This window comes from Myxine glutinosa, chromosome 11 (assembly GCF_964187855.1).
Source record: "Myxine glutinosa chromosome 11, kmMyxGlut1.1, whole genome shotgun sequence".
Classification (NCBI taxonomy): Eukaryota; Metazoa; Chordata; class Myxini; order Myxiniformes; family Myxinidae; genus Myxine; species Myxine glutinosa.
In genome coordinates this window covers 17,672,717-17,696,595 of record NC_136271.1, presented here as the reverse complement: position 1 = coordinate 17,696,595, position 23,879 = coordinate 17,672,717, and the positions used below count along the sequence as shown (strand labels likewise).

At 44.2% G+C, this 23,879-nt stretch overlaps 1 protein-coding gene across 1 annotated transcript in view; it reads left to right on the top strand.

The window, feature by feature from the left end:
- The window catches only part of LOC144894237 (lumican-like), a 47,727-nt gene that overhangs the window by 8,524 nt on the left and 15,324 nt on the right, over positions 1-23,879 (top strand). Inside the window, exon 2 of the mRNA XM_078786443.1 lies at positions 15,188-16,157. Within this exon, the coding sequence (XP_078642569.1) occupies positions 15,188-16,157 (970 nt within the window). The remainder of the gene's footprint in view (positions 1-15,187; positions 16,158-23,879) is intronic.

Below are 23,879 nucleotides of genomic sequence, written 5' to 3'. Positions count from 1 at the left end.
AATGTAAATTGGACTCACAGAAATATAGGAATATGAGAAATATCCATGTAAGTGAGGAATCGGGTTCCTATCATTTCCTGTTAATAGTTCATACCATTAGGTACCGACAGCCATGGTTATAACACACACATACACACACACACACACACACACACACACACACACACACACACACACACACACACACACACACACACACATGAACGGGCACTTCTCCTTTCACCAAGAGATGCAAAAATGTAGTATCACTTCTATTGTGGCCCGGAGCCAAAAATATATAGATGCAACGACACTCACAGCCCATAGAACTCCCCCCAACCTCCTCCCAAACATGATTAATAGTAAATATCACCATTTTCCACTTGCCCTGTGCATTGATAAGCCTTAGATATAACCTTCCCATTGGTGTTAAGAAGCACAAAGGTTTTGTTGGAACACACGCACGCACACACACACACACAAGCGCACATCGTCGGAGTTTTTGCAATACGGTCTGCAAGATATATCAACTTTATGGGTTGTTCAATAAATTCTCCAACTGTTGTGTTGTGCATACGTCTCTGCTCTTTCCTGAAATCCCCTGTAGTGTCCATCTAGTTTATCCCATCTAGAAATCCCCTAGCCCTCTCTCTTCTACCGATGTCCCTGTTCCTTACTGTTGTTGTGTTTCTCTCTCTCCCCCTCTCTCTCTCTCTCTCGCCCCCTGCTGGCCGTTTGTGTGTTGGGCATGGCAAGATGGCGGCTGTGCATGTGTGGTGAGGTGCGAGCTGCTCTGACCTTCGATCTTTCTATCCCCTTTTTCTCGTTGTTTTCATCTTTTCTTTTCCATTTTTTGTCTTTCTTCACATTGTCTATTCTCTGTCTACCCCCACCACTCCATTTTCATCAAACCCGGTACCATAACCCTCATCCTCCCATCCAATTTTCTCACTTCGATTTGTCTTTCTCACATTTGTTTGTTTGATAAATGTTAGCTCTTTCACGAGCCTCGACTCTGTATACAAACCCCCCCCCCCCACATCCCCGCCCATTCTCCCCTTCCTCCGCCCGTTCTCCTCATCCCCCTCTCCTCCATTACGTTCCTCACTTGTGTTGCTGTCTCTATTCTTTTTCCATTTTCTTATATTTTTCCTCTGAGATACAGAGAGAGAGAGAGAGAGAGAGAGGGAGCCCACGCCTTTCGGTGAAGTCGACGGGTGAGTGGTATTCTATCGGCACTCTAACGAGTGGTGATGGTTTGTCGCCCTCTTCCTCATTGAGAGGTGTGTTTTACCGTTTTCGTTTTCTCGTGCTGGTACATGCGGAGTGGCGTTTTTTGCGGTTTCCCCCTCCCCCCCTACTTATTACAGAAAGCTGTACCCGACCCCTCCCTTTTCCCCCGACCCCTCCCTTTTACCCCGACCCCTCCCTTTTACCCCGACCCCTCCCTTTTACATCGACCCCTCCCTTTCCCCCGGCCCCAACTCGGCTTAGTCCGGGTAATTTGAATTAGTAAAATGTCGACACGTTCCCCGTATGCTGCTTTCGAAGCTCTCACACAGAAGCATGGCGTAGTGTGTTCCTCCTGATGAGGTTAGTGTGGAACACTAACTTGAACACTAACTAATTGTTATTACCCTGTGCTCACGAAGCGAAAGCAGGGTTAAGCATTCGGGTCCGTCCGTACGTCCTACGTGCGTACGTCGTTCGTATGTACGTGCGTGTCTGCATTTAAAAAAAATCATTTTCTCGGCAACGGTTGGTCCGATTGACATGATGTTTTCACCATCGGAGGGCCTCCTCCTGTATAATATTGTATTGAATATTATGACGTCACAGGTCACGTGGTATGGGCGCCATCTTGGAAAAACCAAAAAACTTTGCACCTCTATATCTCAAAAACCGATGCACAGAAATAATTGAGACAGATCTCATTGCAAAGAACTCTCCAGGCGGAATAACATATGCGAATGATGATGTCATAGGTGCCGCCGTTATGACGTCATAATTCGACAAGTAAAAAACGTTATGCGAACAGGATGAAATTTCTTGAGCATCTTCTCGGTATAAATTGATGCACAAATAAAATTATACTGACGTCGTAGGTCACGTGGTTCGGACACCATATTGTTTTGAGTGAAAAACCACTAAAATCCAATTTTCTCCTAAACGACTGAACAGATCGAGGCCAAACTTTGTAGGCAGAATCGCATACTCATGACGAACAAAAAAGTCAGCGAGCATGCCGTCATGCATCACATGGTTTTGGAGTTGTGACGTTTTTAAGCATAAACTTTTAAAACCTAGCTTCTCCCTCATTTTTGATCCTATCGAGGGGAAACTTCACAGATGTGTTCAGCATATCAGTGTACTAAAATGACCTTTTGGAATTTGCGGTAGGTGACGTGGTTTGGCAAATATAAATAATTAAACTAATTTTTTTATATATATAACTCTTGAACCGCTTCATTCATCGACGTGAAACTTTATATTATAGTAGAGGTAATGAAGTGTAACATGTGTGCACAATTTCAAGATGATTGGATGTACGGTCTGGAAGCTAGAAGTTGTTATTGCATGAAGAAGAAGAGTCCTCTAGAGTGGGCATGGAATTAATAATTATCACACTGCACATCACGAGCAGGTAAAGTACGGAGCGACCTCACGGGGTCATTTTGACCTCAAATAAAATTCTGATTTCAGATTTGTCAATCGCTGAGGTATATTAACACAGGACCAAAACAGATTTGGCAAAATTCCGACGATTTTTGACGAAAATATAACATTTGTGTCTGTATTTCAGTAAACGAAAGTGTGTGCCATGTCAGCATTTTAAAAATTGAAACGTGGCTCATTGTAAAGAACTCCATATGGGGAATAGGTGTTGTTAACGATGATGTCATTGGTGCCATAATTATGACATCATAATTCGACAGGGACAATGCTTAGTCTGATCAGTTTGAAATTTATTGAGCATGATCTATGCAACAATTATTTAGAGAATATAAATGTATGATGTCATCGCTCACGTGGTGTGGCAGCCATATTGGATCAAAAAAAAGAAACGTTCAAAAATAGAAGAGTTGGCTCACACCAAGTTGACTACGCAGGGTAAGTATTCTATGAATACCATCTAGTCTAGTTGTTATTGGTAATGTCATTGGTATGGAAAAGATCCATGCAGCGTCAGAATGAATAAACGTATCGTCGTTTTTTTAGCCGAGGAAAGCCTCGTACATGAGGTTGTCGCGGCTGGTCTGTCCACGGACAATGGACACTTCGTTTTGGTTTCCCCACTCGATACCCCAGCTGTTAAAATACTATCCAACGTCCCCCCTTTTCTAAAGAATGAGGTGCTGTTAGCGGAACTATCGCGGTATTGCACCATCGTGTCCCAGATTAAGATGGCGCCGCTGGGCTGTCAGGGTGAGCAGGCGAAGCACGTCATGTCTTTCCGACGCCAGGCATACATTGTACTTCCCACATCCAACGTGGATAAAGTATTAAACGTGGTAATTAAATTTCCGAGTAAAAGATCACGACGACCAAGTATATGCGTCAACCGAGACATTCAAATGCTTCACTTGTGGAAAGTTCGGACATTTAAAACGCTTCTGTCCCCAAACTGCACCCTCTGTAACCGAGCATACAGGCTCTCTGGACAATACTGTGCCCCCCGCTACCTCTCAACACTGACGGACAAACTACCCCAACTACTGTCTCAGATGACATCGTACCAAATTTAACGACCGCTGATAATCCAAACATCTGAGATGGGTTTACACTTGTTTCCTCATTACGGAAGAGAAAAACACCTCAGCATTCATTTGCACCTCCTAAAGAAAAGGTGGTAGTTCTGCAGTCAGACACTTCGGAAATGCCTCTGTCCGACCAAACTACTACCAGCAACCGGTACGAACTGCTCGTGCATGAGAATGCAGATCCCCAGCCCTTACCCGAGACTTTCCTCCATAATGCAATGGAGGAAAATTAAATTCCTCCTCGAGGGAAAAGTAAAACTGTTTCGTGTCCTCCTTCTGTGAATGATGCCGAAGTGCATCAAGACCCAAACGTAAAAATAGGACGAAACCCGATACAAAACCCGATCGTACCTCCAGTGCACCCCATTTCTGAGCACAATGAAAATATTCCAACCCCAACCGTACCTGTGCCGAATGTTTTACATAACATACCTGAGCACACTGGTAAAACTGAAAGAGAACCCCCAAACTGTTAAACCTGTTGCGGTTTCCCCCATTTCCCCCCCCCCCCCCCCACTACCCGAGATTCCTTTAATTCCATTACCCCCTCCTGCTCCTATTAATATGGAGCAGGAGGGGGTAGTGTTACCTCAAAGCAGGAGGGCGTACCTGCACACCACAAGTTACCTCAAAGCCCCAAGAACCAGTAATTGAAAGTTTCCCGGACAGTGGTTCCGACATGTCCAAGGAGGAGTCTTACAAAATTGAGGAGTTCTCTCCAACAAATGAATCCAATGTCTTACCAACTCAAATATTGAAATTTCTCAATCACACTTTTAGAAAGAGACACGTAGACATTAAAGATCACTTTTCTGACCTGCACGGGTTTATCGACACGGCAAGGAACATCATCCGCCGGCCGAGTGACCACCATTTCACAGAAGTCCAATGTAGCAGGTTAAAAAAGTACATTGTGAGAGCAAAAGATGACCTAAAAAAATGAGTTTTGGAGGCTTAAATATAAATGGTGGCGCGAGTCAGTTGCGCAAACTCCAAGTGGTGAACCTTGCACTACAGAGAAAAATTAGACGTACTTTTCTTACAGGAAACCCACACTACACCAGCATCCCATGCAGAATGGAACCGTATGGTGAAAACGACCAATTTTTTTAGTGATTCCAATTCCCGAACTGCAGGAGTGGCTTTTCTTTTGAACCCCCATTTCCATCCATCAAAACTTTCCTTTAAAAATATAATCCCAGGGCACTTAGCCTCCCTAGAATTTGTTATTAATAACATAAATTTTACTTTGTTGAACGTTTGTGCCCCTTCAAATAGCACAGAGCGGCAACGCTTCTATGCTAGATTAGGGCCTTATATGAGGCAAATAGACCTGCACAGGTGCACCAACTAAGTGGTTTTTCAACACTATCACAAGTGCAAAAAGTGTTTTTTCCACACTAATACAAGTGCAAAAGTGGTTTCCTGCACCAACACAAGTGCGAAAAGTGGTTTTTCAACACTAACACAAGTGCGAAAAGTGGTTTTTCAACACTAACACAAGTGCGAAAAGTGGTTTTTCAACACTAACACAAGTGCGAAAAGTGGTTTTTCCACACTAATACAAGTGCAAAAGTGGTTTCCTGCACCAACACAAGTGCAAAAAGTGGTTTTTCAACACTAACACAAGTGCGAAAAGTGGTTTTTCAACACTAACACAAGTGCGAAAAGTGGTTTTTCCACACTAATACAAGTGCAAAAGTGGTTTCCTGCACCAACACAAGTGCGAAAAGTGGTCTCAGTATTATAATGGCAGGTGATTTTAACTGCACTCTGCAACCAAACCTAGACAGGAACGGTGCGGAACCCCATCCTGAACCAGCTAAATTATTAGCAGAGATAATAAGGGATTTTAAGCTTCAGGATCTTTGGCGTCAACAAAATCCCACGACGCATCAATATACCTGGAGCAAGATCACAAACAACCAGGTATCCCTAGCTAGGCTCGACCGGATCTATATGGTCTGTTCTGGTCTTTTATTAAATCAAAAACACCAGTTTACAGATCGGCGTTGGTGGTGGGACAATATAAAGGCCCAATGTAGAGGATTTTGCCAACAATTTTGTTTCCTAATAACACAAGAGGAACGTAGCTAACAACTCAGTGTTAGCTTTCATATAAAGGATAGTTTAGAAAGGCAAATTCCACAAATTCAAACAAACTTAAAAACTCACTCTTCCCCCCAACAAGAACTGAGACTGAAGGAAAAGACTGAAGGAAAAGACTTTCCTTAACACAATAATTGAGAATCAAATCCAAGGGACATTAACAAGATTATGGTTGCACAGCTCAACCTTTTGGACACGCCAACCCGATACTTCTTTGATTTTGAATCTAAGGTTCCTCACCCCCAAATTACTGCTCTAAAATGCCCTGACAATTCTGTCATCACTCACCCTGAAGGAATCAAGAGGGAAGCTAGACTCTTTTTCTCCAACCTTTACAAAACAGAGGAAGTTGATTTAAATGGTGTCTCTCACTTATTTGACGGTGTTTCCACCTTAACCCCAGAGCAAAGGCAGAGTCTAGAGAAACCACTCACACTTGAGGAACTCTCCATCGCATTAAAGAGCATTGGCAAAGGAAAAATCACCTGGCATTGACGGTTTACCGTCAGAATATTTTGAATCTTTCTGGGACCTAATTGACCCTGAACTGCTCTCAGTCTTCCAGGAAAGCCTTGAAAAGAATGAACTCCCATTGAGCTGCAGAAGAGCTGTACTTACCTTGCTTCCAAAGAAAGGCGACCCTTTACTCATTTCCCAGTGGAGGCCAGTATCATTACTATGTACTGATTACAAGATCTTTTCCAAAGCTATCGCCTTGCGCTTTTCACCCTTCCTAAAGGACATTGTAAACATGGACCAAACTTATTGTGTTCCTGGTCGTAATATCCATGACAATATTTCTGTTATTCGTGATTTGATTGATGTTTGTGATATCCATCATGAAAGTGTTGGCCTTGTTTTCCTAGATCAGGAGAAGGCTTTTGATTATGATTCTCATGAATATTTGTCCAAAGTCTGAAATCGATTTGGTTTTGGACCTTTTATTTTATCATGTATACATATGTGTTATTCAAACATATTTGCCCTGCTAAACATAAATATGAGACTGTGCCCCCTCTTTGTATTAAAAGAGGTGTTAGGCAGGGCTGCCCATTTTCAGGTAGTTTATACACCCTATCCCTTGAACCCCTCTTAAACACTTCGTAAGTCTTGGTCTGGTTTCACTGTTAGAGGTTTAAACCACACGATAAAGACCATTGCCTACGCTGATGATATATATATATATATATATGTGTTTGTATCAAAAACTCTGATGACATTGCTAAGATGATGCATGCTTTAGCACTTTTTAGCAGAGCCTCGTCAGCAAAAATCAATTGGAAAAAGACTGAGGCACTGTGGCTTGAATCCCTTACCAAACCCCCATTCTCCCCACCTCCCTCATCACCCCCGTCTCTCCCCACAAATATTGCTTGGAGAAGAGATGGGATCAAGTTTTTGGGAGTTTTTCTTGGTCCTGGAGATTTCATCAGGCATAACTGGGAAGGTTTGCCTGAACGCATTGAACTACTTTTAATAAAATGGAAAGGCCTACTATGCCAATTATCTTACCGTGGCAGAATATTGGTCATAAACAACCTGGTTAACTCCATTCTGTGGCACAAGGTTTTGGCTCTGCAACCACCCGCTGGGTTAGTCGACGGAATACAGAAGAGCTTCACTCATTTCTTCTGGTCTGGAAAGCATTGACTACGGCCAGAGAGATTTAATTTGCCGATATCTGAGGGTGGTCAAGGACCTGTCAACGTAAAATGCCGAATCATGGCTTTTCGTCTACACACGATATGGTCCTTTCTGCATGAGCCTGTTGTGCTTTGGAGGCAACTTGCATGCTGTATTTTTGGTCAAGTTGAGAATTTTGGTCATGCTAAGGAGCTCTTCCTAATGGACTTGATAAAGTTTGATTTCTCTTCACTCCCTTCTTTCTACCGAAGTTTGTTAAATGCATGGCAAGCTTTCACAAGCCATCACGATCATACTACGTACGAGAGATCCATGTTTTTTTAACGAGCCACAGTTTTTCAACTCACTTTTTGAAGGTTTTGATAACAGCAGGGCCTTCATTCAAAAGTTTGTGGCTGCATCAATAACTAAAGTGTGCCACCTTAAAAACAATGCCAATGATAAGTGGCTAAGTGTTGCTGCTATTGCCTCAGCGACTGGTGTCAGATCATCTCGCCAAATAGACAGATGTTTAAGGGTGGTGCTTCGTGCCTACGGTACCTCCCAACCTTGGTTGGTTCGTCCTGTACCTCCCTCTGAGCCGAGCCTCTGTCCTTTCCCCAACCTTCTTTTGTCGGCCTCTGAAAACTTGGAGCCAATAAATTTTGGCCGCTCCTTTTCCTCTTCCAGTGATAACCGTAAACCCTTGTATCTCCAATGTTTAAAAGCTCTTTTCCACTCCTTGTCTACCCCAGCACATTGTAAATGGTCTGCAGTCCTGCCACACACTCCTCCTTTCTCCCCAAACTGGGGATGGTATTGTAAAAATCCTGTGCCAAAACGTGCTGGTGATCTCCTGTGGAGAATCGCACATTGGATAATACCCACAAACTCTCTTATTCACCGCTTTTCACAAGCGATAAGTGATCAGTGTCCCTTTTGTGGACAGAGTGAAACCGTTTGGTGCTTTCTCTCCAGTCTTTACTAAATATCCTTTGTTGTTTTTTGGAAGCTTAACGCTTTGTTATCTATGGGTTTTCCCCTGGAAAAATGTGGTAGCTTAACGTTTTGTTGGTTTTGATTTCCCCGATGGTAAAATTGTATGTAACTACAGTAGTTTGTTTATTTTGTTTTGACTGTAAGCAATTTTTATTTTATACTTTTGTAATAAAAGGACATAAAAGTCAAGGCTCTCTCCCTCTTGTCTCCCGCTCTCTTTACTATGTATTCTCTGTGTTAGCTTTCATACGAGCCAAGACTAAGTCTACAAAAAAAAGATGTACACCCCCTTCTCACATGTACGTGTAGAGTCGGCATTGGTACTGCCTCAATTTGGTGAATGGTAAAGATGAGGTGACGCCGTGCTGGCGGGTGACTAGGTGGTCGGTGGCAGTCACCAATGTGGTATTAAATGCTATACACAGACTCCCAAGCTTTGTCGTCTTTCTGACTTCATAATTCTCTACCCCTGGCAGCCTGGTGTTGGCTTAGCGGTTTGGGTGCAGGCTTGGGATCCAAGGATGCTGGGTTTGAATCCCGGTCGATCGCTGAATTAACGCCAGGGGGGTTGACTCAGACTGTCATCCTTCCGAGTCGGCAAATTGAGTACCAGCTTGCTGGGATGAATGATCCCGGTGTGTACCCCAAATTCGAATAGATACACCGCATCGTAAGAGGTGACTAAGGGTTGGCATCAGGAAGGGCATCCGGCCATAAAAAAAACATTGTCTCAAACAGGGAACCATGATTGTCATGGGGCCCGCAAGGCTAACCCCCGCTCTAGCGGGGAAAATGGCATTAAAACGATCATTCGTTTTAATCCTCTACCCCTGGGTGTTGTTTTTGTTTGTTTTTTCTTTGATTTTATTTGGTATACAAGATCGAGGCTCGTGAAAGAGCTAACATTAATCGCACAAAAAGTCAAACCGACACATAAAACATATAATAAGGGGAGCGGTGGATAAGATGGGGAGAGAGGGCGAAGGACACAAACACACCATTTGAGAGCAGGGACATCGAGAGATCTGAGGGAGGGAGAGGGCTTGTGGGGAGGTGGGAGAGGTATAAAACATATGGACACTGCAAGGACTTCCAGGAAAGAAGTTGGAATTTCAAAAAGGTGGATCTGGGGTGAATTAGCAGGGGCAGAAAAGATCAAGGTTTTGGATGAGGAAGAAGATAAGATATGGTGGTGAACAGCTGTTTTAAAGACCTGGAGGGAGGAGTGGGATTGAAGGGAGTGGGGGAGTTTGTTCCAGAGGCGGGAGAAAAGAGGAATGAAAGAGTGAAGGTTAGCAGAGAGCCTAGATTTTGGCAGTTTAACCATAAGAGGGTTGCTGGCAGACCTTGTGCGACCTGTAGTAATATTTGCGGGACAGAGCACAGAGAGAGTTGCAGGAGCAAGGCTGGAGAGGAGTCGGTGGAAGACAGAAAGACCACCAACCTGCCTGCGGTGATTGACTGAAAGGCCCTCGGAGTTAGCTTCATCGCAGGAGATTCCAATGATTCTGAAAGCTTTGGTTTCAACAGCGTAAAGCCGAGCTAGGTGTGAGGCAGGAGCACCGGCCCAGAGGGGAGAACAGTATTCCATTGAGCTGCGGATGAAAGCCTTGTATGTGGTGAGGAGCTCAGGTGTGCCAAGGAAGGACTTCCCACGACAGAGGATGCCCAGTCGGCGACTGGCTTTGGAGGCTAGCGTGGAAATGTGGTTTTCCCAGGAAAGATCATGGCAGATAGTGAGACCAAAAAGCTTGAGCGACAGAACTTCTTGGAGAGGATTGTTGAGAAAGTAGATGGGAGGGTTGTCCAGTCCGTCTTTTTGGAGAGACATAGTAAGAGTGTGAGATTTGTCAGGATTGAAAGACATGTTCCACTTGTTTGACCAGTCTGTCATTTTGTCCAGGTCTGCAGAGAGTGAGGAGGCTGCAGACTGCTGATCTGAGGGATAAGGAATGGAGCGGCAGAGAGTGGAGTCATCAGCAAAGAGATAGAGAGGATTTTCCAGAGAGTCGGAGAGATCATTGATGAAGACCAGAAATAGCACAGGGCCCAGAACACTACATTGGGGAACTCCAGCCAGAACAGGAAGGGAGATGAGAGAAATCCATTCAGGGCCACACGTTGACTACGACCAGAGAGGAAGTCCGCAAGCCATGCGTGGAGATTTCCATGGATACCATAGGAGGAGAGTTTGGTGAGCAGAGCTGGGTGCCAGACCGTATCGAATGCACGTGATATGTCAAGGGAAACAGCTCTGATTTCCAGTTGGGCATTGAGGACCTCCATCCATTGTTGAAACAGCAGAAGCAACATGTCAAGAGTAGAATGACCTGGTCTGAATCCAAATTGATGATCGGAGATCAAGCCATTGGAGAAGAGGAAGGATTTGATATCCGAAGCAATGATGGATTCCATGACTTTGCTGATATTTGGGAGCAGGCTGATTGGTCTGTAGTTGCAAGGATCTGTTTTTGCACCTTTTTGTGTAAAGTGGTCATGTTTGCTGATTTCCAAGATGCTGGCAGATGACCTTGAGTAAAAGAGAGGGTGAAAAGAACAGAGAGAGTGTGAGATAGAGCAGCAGAGCAGGATTTTAGGACCCGTGGGCTGATGCCGTCAGGTCCAGTTGCAGAATCAGAGTCGAGGGTTGACAGAAACTTTTCCACCTTGTCAGGAGGAATTGACACATAGTCCAGGAGCAGTTGGGTTCGACTGTGTAAGCTGGGAACAGAGAGAGATGGGTTTGGGACACAAGATTTTGAGGCAAACACAGAGTTGAGGCATTCGGCTTTGCTATTCTACAGGTGGGGGTTCTCAGTCTTAGTTTCTACATGGTTTACTTTCACTTTCTTCAAGTTACGCATCTGTTGCTTGACATTGTTCCTCAACACTGATTGCACCATTTCCTGTAGCAGATCTTCTCCCTTTTTTTCCTGTATCAGATCTGTTGTGGTTGTGGTTTCCAGCAGATGTTTCAGTTTATACCTTATAGTTTCACGAAACAGTCCAGACTAAATAGTCTAGTAGGAAGACTAGGTCCCCCTGCACCCCCCCGGAGATATACTTCTAATCAGTGTTTCTAGATTGGAAAAAATGTGTAGAAAATGACTAGCTATGGCCCCAAGCTGAAAAAATGTCCCACATACCATTTTTATGCAAATTACTGCTGCAAAATTTATGCAAAATTATGCAAATTTTATGCAAATTTTTGATGAGGAGTAGAGTTGAGGGGTCTTTGAGGGCTTCATCGAGGTGCTCTCGGTTGCAAGACTGGGTCATTCTGAGAAGCACAGCAGGGTCAGAGATCATGATGTTCTCCTCCTCAGTGAATCTCTCCATCAACAGCCTCTCCATTGCCTCACACACTGTTTTGAGGCAAAAGAGGGACTTTGCGTAGGCCTTTCCACTGAGAACACCTTTGAGAGATCCACTTGTTACTAGTTGTGCCTCAAAGAGAATCTCTGCATATCCAGAACCACGCATCTTGTGTCCAGTGAGCATCCCGATGTAGTTCATGGATGTGTGGAAGGGTCCAATCGTTACTACATGACTAGCAAATTCATTTGGCCAGCGCCAGATGATGGGAAGGGCTTTCATGCAGACACCCAGATCAAATGTATTCAGGACCCATCTCTGACCCACCTCAGCAGTTGCTGCCTCGGAACGCTTCAGTAGCTCACGAACAACTGCGTTGTCTGTGATCGGTCTGTGCCTGGTGCCTGCATGGCATGGCAATGGCCTGCAGCCTGTGCCTGGGCTAGGGGGTTTCACCTCTGCAACTGGTTCTCCCCCACCCAGCAAATCAACAGTCGACTACTGCACGCCTATCCACCAACCGATCACAGACAACGCAGTTGTTCGTGAGCTACTGAAGCGTTCCGAGGCAGCAACTGCTGAGGTGGGTCAGAGATGGGTCCTGAATACATTTGATCTGGGTGTCTGCATGAAAGCCCTTCCCATCATCTGGCGCTGGCCAAATGAATTTGCTAGTCATGTAGTAACGATTGGACCCTTCCACACATCCATGAACTACATCGGGATGCTCACTGGACACAAGATGCGTGGTTCTGGATATGCAGAGATTCTCTTTGAGGCACAACTAGTAACAAGTGGATCTCTCAAAGGTGTTCTCAGTGGAAAGGCCTACGCAAAGTCCCTCTTTTGCCTCAAAACAGTGTGTGAGGCAATGGAGAGGCTGTTGATGGAGAGATTCACTGAGGAGGAGAACATCATGATCTCTGACCCTGCTGTGCTTCTCAGAATGACCCAGTCTTGCAACCGAGAGCACCTCGATGAAGCCCTCAAAGACCCCTCAACTCTACTCCTCATCAAAAATTTGCATAAAATTTGCATAATTTTGCATAAAATTTGCAGCAGTAATTTGCATAAAAATGGTATGTGGGACATTTTTTCAGCTTGGGGCCATAGCTAGTCATTTTCTACATATTTTTTCCAATCTAGAAACACTGATTAGAAGTATATCTCCGGGGGGTGCAGGGGGACCTAGTCTTCCTACTAGACTAAAACAGGTTGTCGGAACAGGAAGTTGGCAAGAGATGGATCATAATTTAACCCAGAGTCTTCCTTCTGTTCGGCAAATAGGGTTTTTTGACGAAGATCTAACATTCTAATTCGAAATTATTGTGGTCCTTTTTCCCCATTTTCCATAGCATTTCCTAGCAATTGGAAAAGTTATGTTGCTTGCGGCTCTTCATAATGGACTTTTACTTGGTCGAATTATCCCCTGCTTCAACAGTTGACTGATAAGGCCTTTCACCTCCTGTTACTGACTGGTGGGAATTCTGTGATATGGTTGTGTCACTGGTACGTCAACCTCAGTGACAATTTCTTTGGTACATCCATGGTCTGCCTCAGTCAGGGCAAATGCATTGTGATGCTGGGACAACAAAGAACACTGCTGCTCGTTGCTCGGTAGTGCCATCAAATTCTTCAATATTCACAGGAATAGGTAGGTCCTTGTTCATTTTTCTTGAGCATCAACATAACATATCCGAACCACGTCATCAGCTAGGCCGCTATGAAACTCATAGTCATCAGTGAGTACTTACTACCTCTGCCGTGTGCCTAACTCCTGGCTTTAGCCATACAACAGTTTTATCCAAAATTCACCAACTGAACTGAGAAAGCACCATCATGGACGTCTACACAAGTTATCATCAGAAAAACATTCAGAGGTAGGTTACCTCCACCCTCTGGGATTTCCCCTACTGATGGCACATGCATGCTACCTCGTGGTACCTCAGCCAGGGGCTTCTATGGCTGGAAGAGACCAGACTGGTAATCAAACAGTACGGTACATCTGTCCCTAAACTTCACATACCCAATCTTCCCTGTCTCACTTCCAGCTTGGCTTGTTCTTCACACACTTCCAATGTCTGGGCCCATTGGTGGTTAACAGTTCCAATGTGTTTCAAATATGCTACAACAAGTTTCTCGTTCAGTAGGAGGCACATGTGATCCCCAGGAGGCCTGGCACTTTTGTACTCTGTGCTCTCATGTTATCATCCTTTTGGTCTTTAAGTAATACAACCCATGCATTGGAACCCATGACTTCAATGTCCAACTCCAGGTAAAAATGTATGGAATCTTCAGCCCATTACCATAGCTGCCTTTCGGGTCAGAGACCCACTGTAACGAAGCAATTCCTTGCCCAGTGGCCATATAACCTTGTTGAAGAATGACTCCATTATTGTTGTTACCATCGATCCTGTATCAAGCAAACATGGGACTTCACACTACCCATAAGTGCAGTAACATCTGGACATTGTCCCACTTTGCGTGACAACAAATCATTATCAGGTGAACCTGTCCACTCGCCACCCATCGCTTGGCTCATAGTGACGGTGATGGGCGTTCTCTGGGATTTGGGCTCTGCCCTTTCCTTTGCCTCCGAGGGCACAGGGTCTGTCATACTTCTCCTTGGCAGAAATACACTTCTGGGCAATATGTCCATGCCTGTGGCAGTTGTAACAAGCTACTGAGTCACAACCACGTTTATATGACTTTTGTCTGTTTGGACCTCTACGTTACCCAAAAATGGAAGAACACAGTATGCCCAACACGTAAAAGCTGAAAATTCGACAAAAATGGATATACCGTACTGTGCTCTTCCATTTTTGGGCAGTACATCGGTTGATGGACTTCATTGCCTGCAGAAGTTCACTCATTTGCTACTGCAGTTGCAGCGCCTCCAACAACTCACTCACATGAGGGTCGCTCTGTATTTTGGACGCCTGGTCATTGCCAACCACTTCATGAACACCACCACTGGATTTCTGGGTTGAGCGGAAGACATCCTCCTCAGCCCATCTGACTGTTTCTTCTCTGAAGTCCAGGAAATCTTTCCTAGGCTGATGTCTCTGCTCACAGACAGACAAACAGACAGACAGAGATGAAAACATAACTTCCGTCCACCTTCGGTGATGGAAGTAAAATTGAAAATTGAATGAATAAACTCCACAAATTTGCAAAATGTGCTCTTCTTGTTGTATCGTACTTAGGTATTGATTGTGAAATGTTTATTTTTCGTCTTAAACTTTCTGCAAAGGAGTCAAATTTAAAATCTACTGTATATTTTAAAGAACAAATTAGGAAAGGGACTTTTCAAATATTTTTCGCTAATTTGGAAATATAATTAAATCACGAATGTTCCAATTGTCATTATCACAAAGCAAACTTTGTTATTGTGACAACAGATGTCTTGGGCCTTTGCTGTCATCCTGATGATTGCTGTGGCCAGAAATCTTCAAACAAGCACTGCAACATATATGGTCCACGGTGGCAACGGCGGCCATGACTACGGCGGGGTGGACATCGAGTTTGACCTGGAAGCCGGAGAGCCCAGTCTCCTGTCGGTTCAGGATCGTGTGGACCGTGGGTACGCGCGCCGTGTCCTCGGTATTCCCGGATGTCCCGACGCTTGCGACTGCCTATTCTTTTGGCCGACGGCAGTTTTTTGCGACCATCGGAACCTGAGCACTGTGCCAGCTTTGCCTAGCAACACACGTTTTCTCTATTTGCAAGGCGGTCGCATTAAGGCCTTGTCTGAGGCGAGTTTCACAAATGTTTCTTCTCTTCGTCGCCTTATAATTGACAAAAACGAACTCCAGAGTGACTTCCTGGATAAGGATGCGTTCAAAGGCCTCACGAAACTTGAGTTTCTGTTTGCAAATGACAACCTTCTCAAGGAGGTTCCGGAAGGTCTCCCAGGAAGCCTAATTCAGCTTCGGTTGGCACGGAACCGGATATCAGTTCTGAGAGCTGAAGCTTTCCTTGGCCTGAGCAATCTTACGATACTGCTCCTGCAGGGAAATTGCATTGAAGGTATTCCCAATGGGATCTTGGCTGGCTTGCTTTCTCTTCGGCTACTAAACCTCGATGGAAATGATATCATATTTGCACCAAATGGTCTTCCCAAGAGTCTTCGTGAGCTCTACCTGGACGACAACTACCTGATGTCCATCCCCGAGTACTTCCTGCACTTCCTGCCAGAACTCCGCTATCTGCGGTTGTCACACAATCAGCTCAACGACACCCTTATGTTACCTGGGACATTCAATGTATCTCACCTGCTGGAACTAGACCTTTCATTCAATCGGCTTTCAGGGGTACCTGTGGTCCATGAGAACCTTAAGTTCCTTTACCTTCAAGCCAATGAGATCACAGGTGAGATATCTTTATATAAAATAATCTGTTTTTTTTGTCCTTCATCTTCTGTTTGATTCATGCTCAGTTGTTATTTGGACAATTTATTTGCTCAGGCCCTAAAAAAAACTGATTGGTTGTTTGCCTTGAAAAATGGAAAGTCTGGGTTGAAACCAAAGCAATATGAGAAAAAGAAAGATGGCGTGCATGGCATCATACTTGTGGAATAAACCATATAAACTCCATATAAAATAATCCATAGAAACAATAGTTGCCATGGAAACAGCAATTTGGTGATTTGGAAAATTTGACCAATCAAGTGTTTTACAAGATGGAATGTTATGCATAACAAATTTGGTCGATACATTTTCTAATTGCGGCCTAATGGGTGTTTTACATGTTTTGGATGACCTTAACCCTTGACCTTTGACTAAGTTTGACCAAATTTTCCTCAAAATACTACGCATACATACAAACAAACTTTTTAAGTTCTGAAGGGTTATAAAGGGTCTAAAAGGATCGGATGGGTTTTAAAGGGTCGAACAGGGTATAAAGGAAGTACAGGGCATTAGGGGTCTAAGGAATCTAACCGGGTCTATAGGATCTACAAGGTCTTTGAGGTTATAAGTGTCTCAAGATTCCAAATGGTATTAGGGGTATTGTGGGTCTTAAAAGGTCCAAAGGATCGAAAAGCTCTAAAATGGTTAAAGATTATCTAAAGGGGTCTAAAGGGTCTATTCTAGCAGTAGTTACAGGTCTAAATGGTCAAACTCTGAGGGATCAAAAGGGTTTAAGAAGCCAATAGGGGTCAAAAGGGTCTAAAGAGGATATAATTGTCTAAAGGTCTAAAAGACATAATGGTCAAGGGGTCTAAGCAGTCTAAAGTGTGTAAAGGTCTTCAGGACCCTACGTGGTCTTGAAAGGTCTAAAGGCTCTTTTACCCACATCATCAGTACATGTTTTCCTCTCCTCCATTATCCACATAATCAGTACATGTTTTCCTCTCCTCCATTATCCACATCATCAGTACATGTTTTCCACTCCTCCATCACCCACATCATCAGTACATGTTTTCCTCTCCTCGATCACCCACATCATCAGTACATGTTTTCCTTTCCTCCATCACCCACATCATCAGTACATGTTTTCCTCTCCTCGATCACCCACATCATCAGTACATGTTTTCCTCTCCTCGATCACCCACATCATCAGTACATGTTTTCCTCTCCTCCATCACCCACATCATCAGTACATGTTTTCCTCTCCTCCATCACCCACATCATCAGTACATGTTTTCCTCTTCTCCATCACTCACATCATCAGTACATGTTTTCCTCTCCTCCATCACTCACATCATCAGTACATGTTTTTCTCTCTTCCATCACTCACATCATCAGTACATGTTTTCCTCTCCTCCATCACTAACATCATCAGTACATGTTTTCCTCTCCTCCATCACTCACATCATCAGTACATGTTTTCCTCTCCTCCATCACTAACATCATCAGTACATGTTTTCCTCTCCTCCATCACTCACATCATCAGTACATGTTTTCCTCTCCTCCATCACCCACATAATCGGTACATGTTTTCCTCTCCTCCATCACTAACATCATCAGTACATGTTTTCCTCTCCTCCATCACTCACATCATAAGTACATGTTTTTCTCTCCTCCATCACTAACATCATCAGTACATGTTTTCCTCTTCTCCATCACCCACATCATCAGTACATGTTTTCCTCTCCTCCATCACCCACATCATCAGTACATGTTTTCCTCTCCTCCATCACCCACATCATCAGTACATGTTTTCCTCTCCTCCATCACCCACATCATCAGTACATGTTTTCCTCTCCTCCATCACTCACATCATCAGTACATGTTTTCCACTCCTCCATCACTCACATCATCAGTACATGTTTTCCTCTTCTCCATTACCCACATCATCAGTACATGTTTTCCTCTCCTCCATCACTCACATCATCAGTACATGTTTTCCTCTCCTCCATCACCCACATCATCAGTACATGTTTTCCTCTCCTCCATCACTCACATCATCAGTACATGTTTTCCACTCCTCCATCACTCACATCATCAGTACATGTTTTCCTCTCCTCCATCACCCACATCATCAGTACATGTTTTCCTCTCCTCCATCACCCACATCATCAGTACATGTTTTCCTCTCCTCCATCACCCACATCATCAGTACATGTTTTCCTCTCCTCCATCACCCACATCATCAGTACATGTTTTCCTCTCCTCCATCACCCACATCATCAGTACATGTTTTCCTCTCCTCCATCACCCACATCATCAGTACATGTTTTCCTCTCCTCCATTATCCACATCATCAGTACATGTTTTCCACTCCTCCATTATCCACATCATCAGTACATGTTTTCCTCTCCTCTATCACCCACATCATCAGTACATGTTTTCCTCTTCTCCATCACCCACATCAACAGTACATGTTTTCCTCTCCTCCATCACCCACATCATCAGTACATGTTTTCCTCTCCTCCATCACCCACATCATCAGTACATGTTTTCCTCTCCTCCATCACTCACATCATCAGTACATGTTTTCCACTCCTCCATCACTCACATCATCAGTACATGTTTTCCTCTCCTCCATCACCCACATCATCAGTACATGTTTTCCTCTCCTCCATCACCCACATCATCAGTACATGTTTTCCTCTCCTCCATCACCCACATCATCAGTACATGTTTTCCTCTCCTCCATCACCCACATCATCAGTACATGTTTTCCTCTCCTCCATCACCCACATCATCAGTACATGTTTTCCTCTCCTCCATCACCCACATCATCAGTACATGTTTTCCTCTCCTCCATTATCCACATCATCAGTACATGTTTTCCACTCCTCCATTATCCACATCATCAGTACATGTTTTCCTCTCCTCTATCACCCACATCATCAGTACATGTTTTCCTCTTCTCCATCACCCACATCAACAGTACATGTGTTCCTCTCCTCCATCACCCACATCATCAGTACATGTTTTCCTCTTCTCCATCACCCACATCATCAGTACATGTTTTCCTCTTCTCCATCACCCACATCAACAGTACATGTTTTCCTCTCCTCCATTACCCACATCATCAGTACATGTTTTCCTCTCCTCCATCACTCACATCATCAGTACATGTTTTCCTCTCCTCCATCACTCACATCATCAGTACATGTTTTCCTCTCCTCCATCACCCACATCATCAGTACATGTTTTCCTCTCCTCCATCACTCACATCATCAGTACATGTTTTCCTCTTCTCCATCACCCACATCATCAGTACATGTTTTCCTCTCCTCCATCACTCACATCATCAGTACATGTTTTCCTCTCCTCCATCACTCACATCATCAGTACATGTTTTCCTCTCCTCCATCACCCACATCATCAGTACATGTTTTCCTCTCCTCCATCACTCACATCATCAGTACATGTTTTCCTCTTCTCCATCACCCACATCATCAGTACATGTTTTCCTCTTCTCCATCACCCACATCAACAGTACATGTTTTCCTCTCCTCCATTACCCACATCATCAGTACATGTTTTCCTCTCCTCCATCACCCACATCATCAGTACATGTTTTCCTCTCCTCCATCACTCACATCATCAGTACATGTTTTCCACTCCTCCATCACTCACATCATCAGTACATGTTTTCCTCTCCTCCATCACCCACATCATCAGTACATGTTTTCCTCTCCTCCATCACCCACATCATCAGTACATGTTTTCCTCTCCTCCATCACCCACATCATCAGTACATGTTTTCCTCTCCTCCATCACCCACATCATCAGTACATGTTTTCCTCTCCTCCATCACCCACATCATCAGTACATGTTTTCCTCTCCTCCATCACCCACATCATCAGTACATGTTTTCCTCTCCTCCATCACCCACATCATCAGTACATGTTTTCCACTCCTCCATTATCCACATCATCAGTACATGTTTTCCTCTCCTCCATCACCCACATCATCAGTACATGTTTTCCTCTCCTCCATCACTCACATCATCAGTACATGTTTTCCACTCCTCCATCACTCACATCATCAGTACATGTTTTCCTCTCCTCCATCACCCACATCATCAGTACATGTTTTCCTCTCCTCCATCACCCACATCATCAGTACATGTTTTCCTCTCCTCCATCACCCACATCATCAGTACATGTTTTCCTCTCCTCCATCACCCACATCATCAGTACATGTTTTCCTCTCCTCCATCACCCACATCATCAGTACATGTTTTCCTCTCCTCCATTATCCACATCATCAGTACATGTTTTCCACTCCTCCATTATCCACATCATCAGTACATGTTTTCCTCTCCTCTATCACCCACATCATCAGTACATGTTTTCCTCTTCTCCATCACCCACATCAACAGTACATGTTTTCCTCTCCTCCATCACCCACATCATCAGTACATGTTTTCCTCTCCTCCATCACCCACATCATCAGTACATGTTTTCCTCTCCTCCATCACTCACATCATCAGTACATGTTTTCCACTCCTCCATCACTCACATCATCAGTACATGTTTTCCTCTCCTCCATCACCCACATCATCAGTACATGTTTTCCTCTCCTCCATCACCCACATCATCAGTACATGTTTTCCTCTCCTCCATCACCCACATCATCAGTACATGTTTTCCTCTCCTCCATCACCCACATCATCAGTACATGTTTTCCTCTCCTCCATCACCCACATCATCAGTACATGTTTTCCTCTCCTCCATCACCCACATCATCAGTACATGTTTTCCTCTCCTCCATCACCCACATCATCAGTACATGTTTTCCTCTCCTCCATTATCCACATCATCAGTACATGTTTTCCACTCCTCCATTATCCACATCATCAGTACATGTTTTCCTCTCCTCTATCACCCACATCATCAGTACATGTTTTCCTCTTCTCCATCACCCACATCAACAGTACATGTTTTCCTCTCCTCCATCACCCACATCATCAGTACATGTTTACCTCTTCTCCATCACCCACATCATCAGTACATGTTTTCCTCTTCTCCATCACCCACATCAACAGTACATGTTTTCCTCTCCTCCATTACCCACATCATCAGTACATGTTTTCCTCTCCTACATCACCCACATCATCAGTACATGTTTTCCTCTTCTCCATCACCCACATCAGTACATGTTTCCCTCTCCTCCATCACCCACATCATCAGTACCTGTTTTCCACTCCTCCATCACCCACATCATCAGTACATGTTTTCCTCTCCTCCATCACCCACATCATCAGTACATGTTTTCCTCTCGTCCATTACCCACATCATCAGTACATGTTTTCCACTCCTCCATCACCCACATCATCAGAACATGTTTTCCTCTCCTCCATCACCCACATCATCAGTACATGTTTTCCTCTCGTCCATTACCCACATCATCAGTACATGTTTTCCTCTCCTCCATCACCCACATCATCAGTACATGTTTTCCTCTCCTCCATCACCCACATCATCAGTACATGTTTTCCTCTCCTCCATCACCCACATCATCAGCACATGTTTTCCTCTCCTCCATCACCCACATCATCAGTACATGTTTTCCTCTCCTCCATCACCCACACCATCAGTACATGTTTTCCTCTCCTCCATCACCCACATCATCAGTACATGTTTTCCTTTCCTCCATCACCCACATCATCAGTACATGTTTTCCTCTCCTCGATCACCCACATCATCAGTACATGTTTTCCTCTCATCCATCACCCACATCATCAGTACATGTTTTCCTCTCCTCCATTACCCACATCATCAGTACATGTTTTCCTCTCCTCCATCACTCACATCATCAGTACATGTTTTCCTCTCCTCCATCACTCACATCATCAGTACATGTTTTCCTCTCCTCCATTATCCACATCATCAGTACATGTTTTCCTTTCCTCCATCACCCACATCATCAGTACATGTTTTCCTCTCCTCCATCACTCACATCATCAGTACATGTTTTCCTCTCCTCCATCACCCACATCATCAGTACATGTTTTCCTCTCCTCCATTATCCACATCATCAGTACATGTTTTCCTTTCCTCCATCACCCACATCATCAGTACATGTTTTCCTCTCCTCCATTATCCACATCATCAGTACATGTTTTCCTCTCCTCCATCACCCACATCATCAGTACATGTTTTCCTCTCCTCCATCACCCACATCATTAGTACATGTTTTCCTCTCCTCCATTACCCACATCATCAGTACATGTTTTCCTCTCCTCCATTACCCACATCATCAGTACATGTTTTCCTCTCCTCCAACACACACATCATCAGTACATGTTTTTCTCTCCTCCATCACCCACATCATCAGTACATGTTTTCCTCTCCTCGATCACCCACATCATCAGTACATGTTTTCCTCTCCTCCATCACCCACATCATCAGTACATGTTTTCCACTCCTCCATCACCCACATCATCAGTACATGGTTTCCACTCCTCCATCACCCACATCATCAGTACATGTTTTCCTCTCCTCCATCACCCACATCATCAGTACATGTTTTCCCCTCCTCCATCACCCACATCATCAGTACATGTTTTCCTCTCCTCCATCACCCACATCATCAGTACATGTTTTCCTCTCCTCCATCACCCACATCATCAGTACATGGTTTCTACTCCTCCATCACCCACATCATCAGTACATGTTTTCCACTCCTCCATCACCCACATCATCAGTACATGTTTTCCTCTCCTCCATCACCCACATCATCAGTACATGTTTTCCTCTCCTCCATCTCCCACATCATCAGTACATGTTTTCCACTCCTCCATCACTCACATCATCAGTACATGTTTTCCACTCCTCCATCACCCACATCATCAGTACATGTTTTCCACTCCTCCATCACTCACATCATCAGTACATGTTTTCCACTCCTCCATCACTCACATCATCAGTACATGTTTTCCACTCCTCCATCACCCACATCATCAGTACATGTTTTCCTCTCCTCCATCACCCACATCATCAGTGCATGTTTTCCACTCCTCCATCACCCACATCATCAGTGCATGGTTTCCACTCCTCCATCACCCACATCATCAGTACATGTTTTCCACTCCTCCATCACCCACATCATCAGTATATGTTTTCCTCTCCTCCATCACCCACATCATCAGTACATGTTTTCCTCTCCTCCATCACCCACATCATCAGTACATGTTTTCCTCTCCTCCATCACCCACATCATCAGTACATGTTTTCCTCTCCTCCATCACCCACATCATCAGTACATGGTTTCCACTCCTCCATCACCCACATCATCAGTACATGTTTTCCACTCCTCCATCACCCACATCATCAGTACATGTTTTCCTCTCCTCCATCACCCATATCATCAGTACATGTTTTCCTCTCCTCCATCACCCACATCATCAGTACATGTTTTCCACTCCTCCATCACTCACATCATCAGTACATGTTTTCCACTCCTCCATCACCCACATCATCAGTACATGTTTTCCACTCCTCCATCACTCACATCATCAGTACATGGTTTCCACTCCTCCATCACTCACATCATCAGTACATGTTTTCCACTCCTCCATCACTCACATCATCAGTACATGTTTTCCACTCCTCCATTATCCACATCATCAGTACATGTTTTCCACTCCTCCATTATCCACATCATCAGTACATGTTTTCTTCTCCTCCAT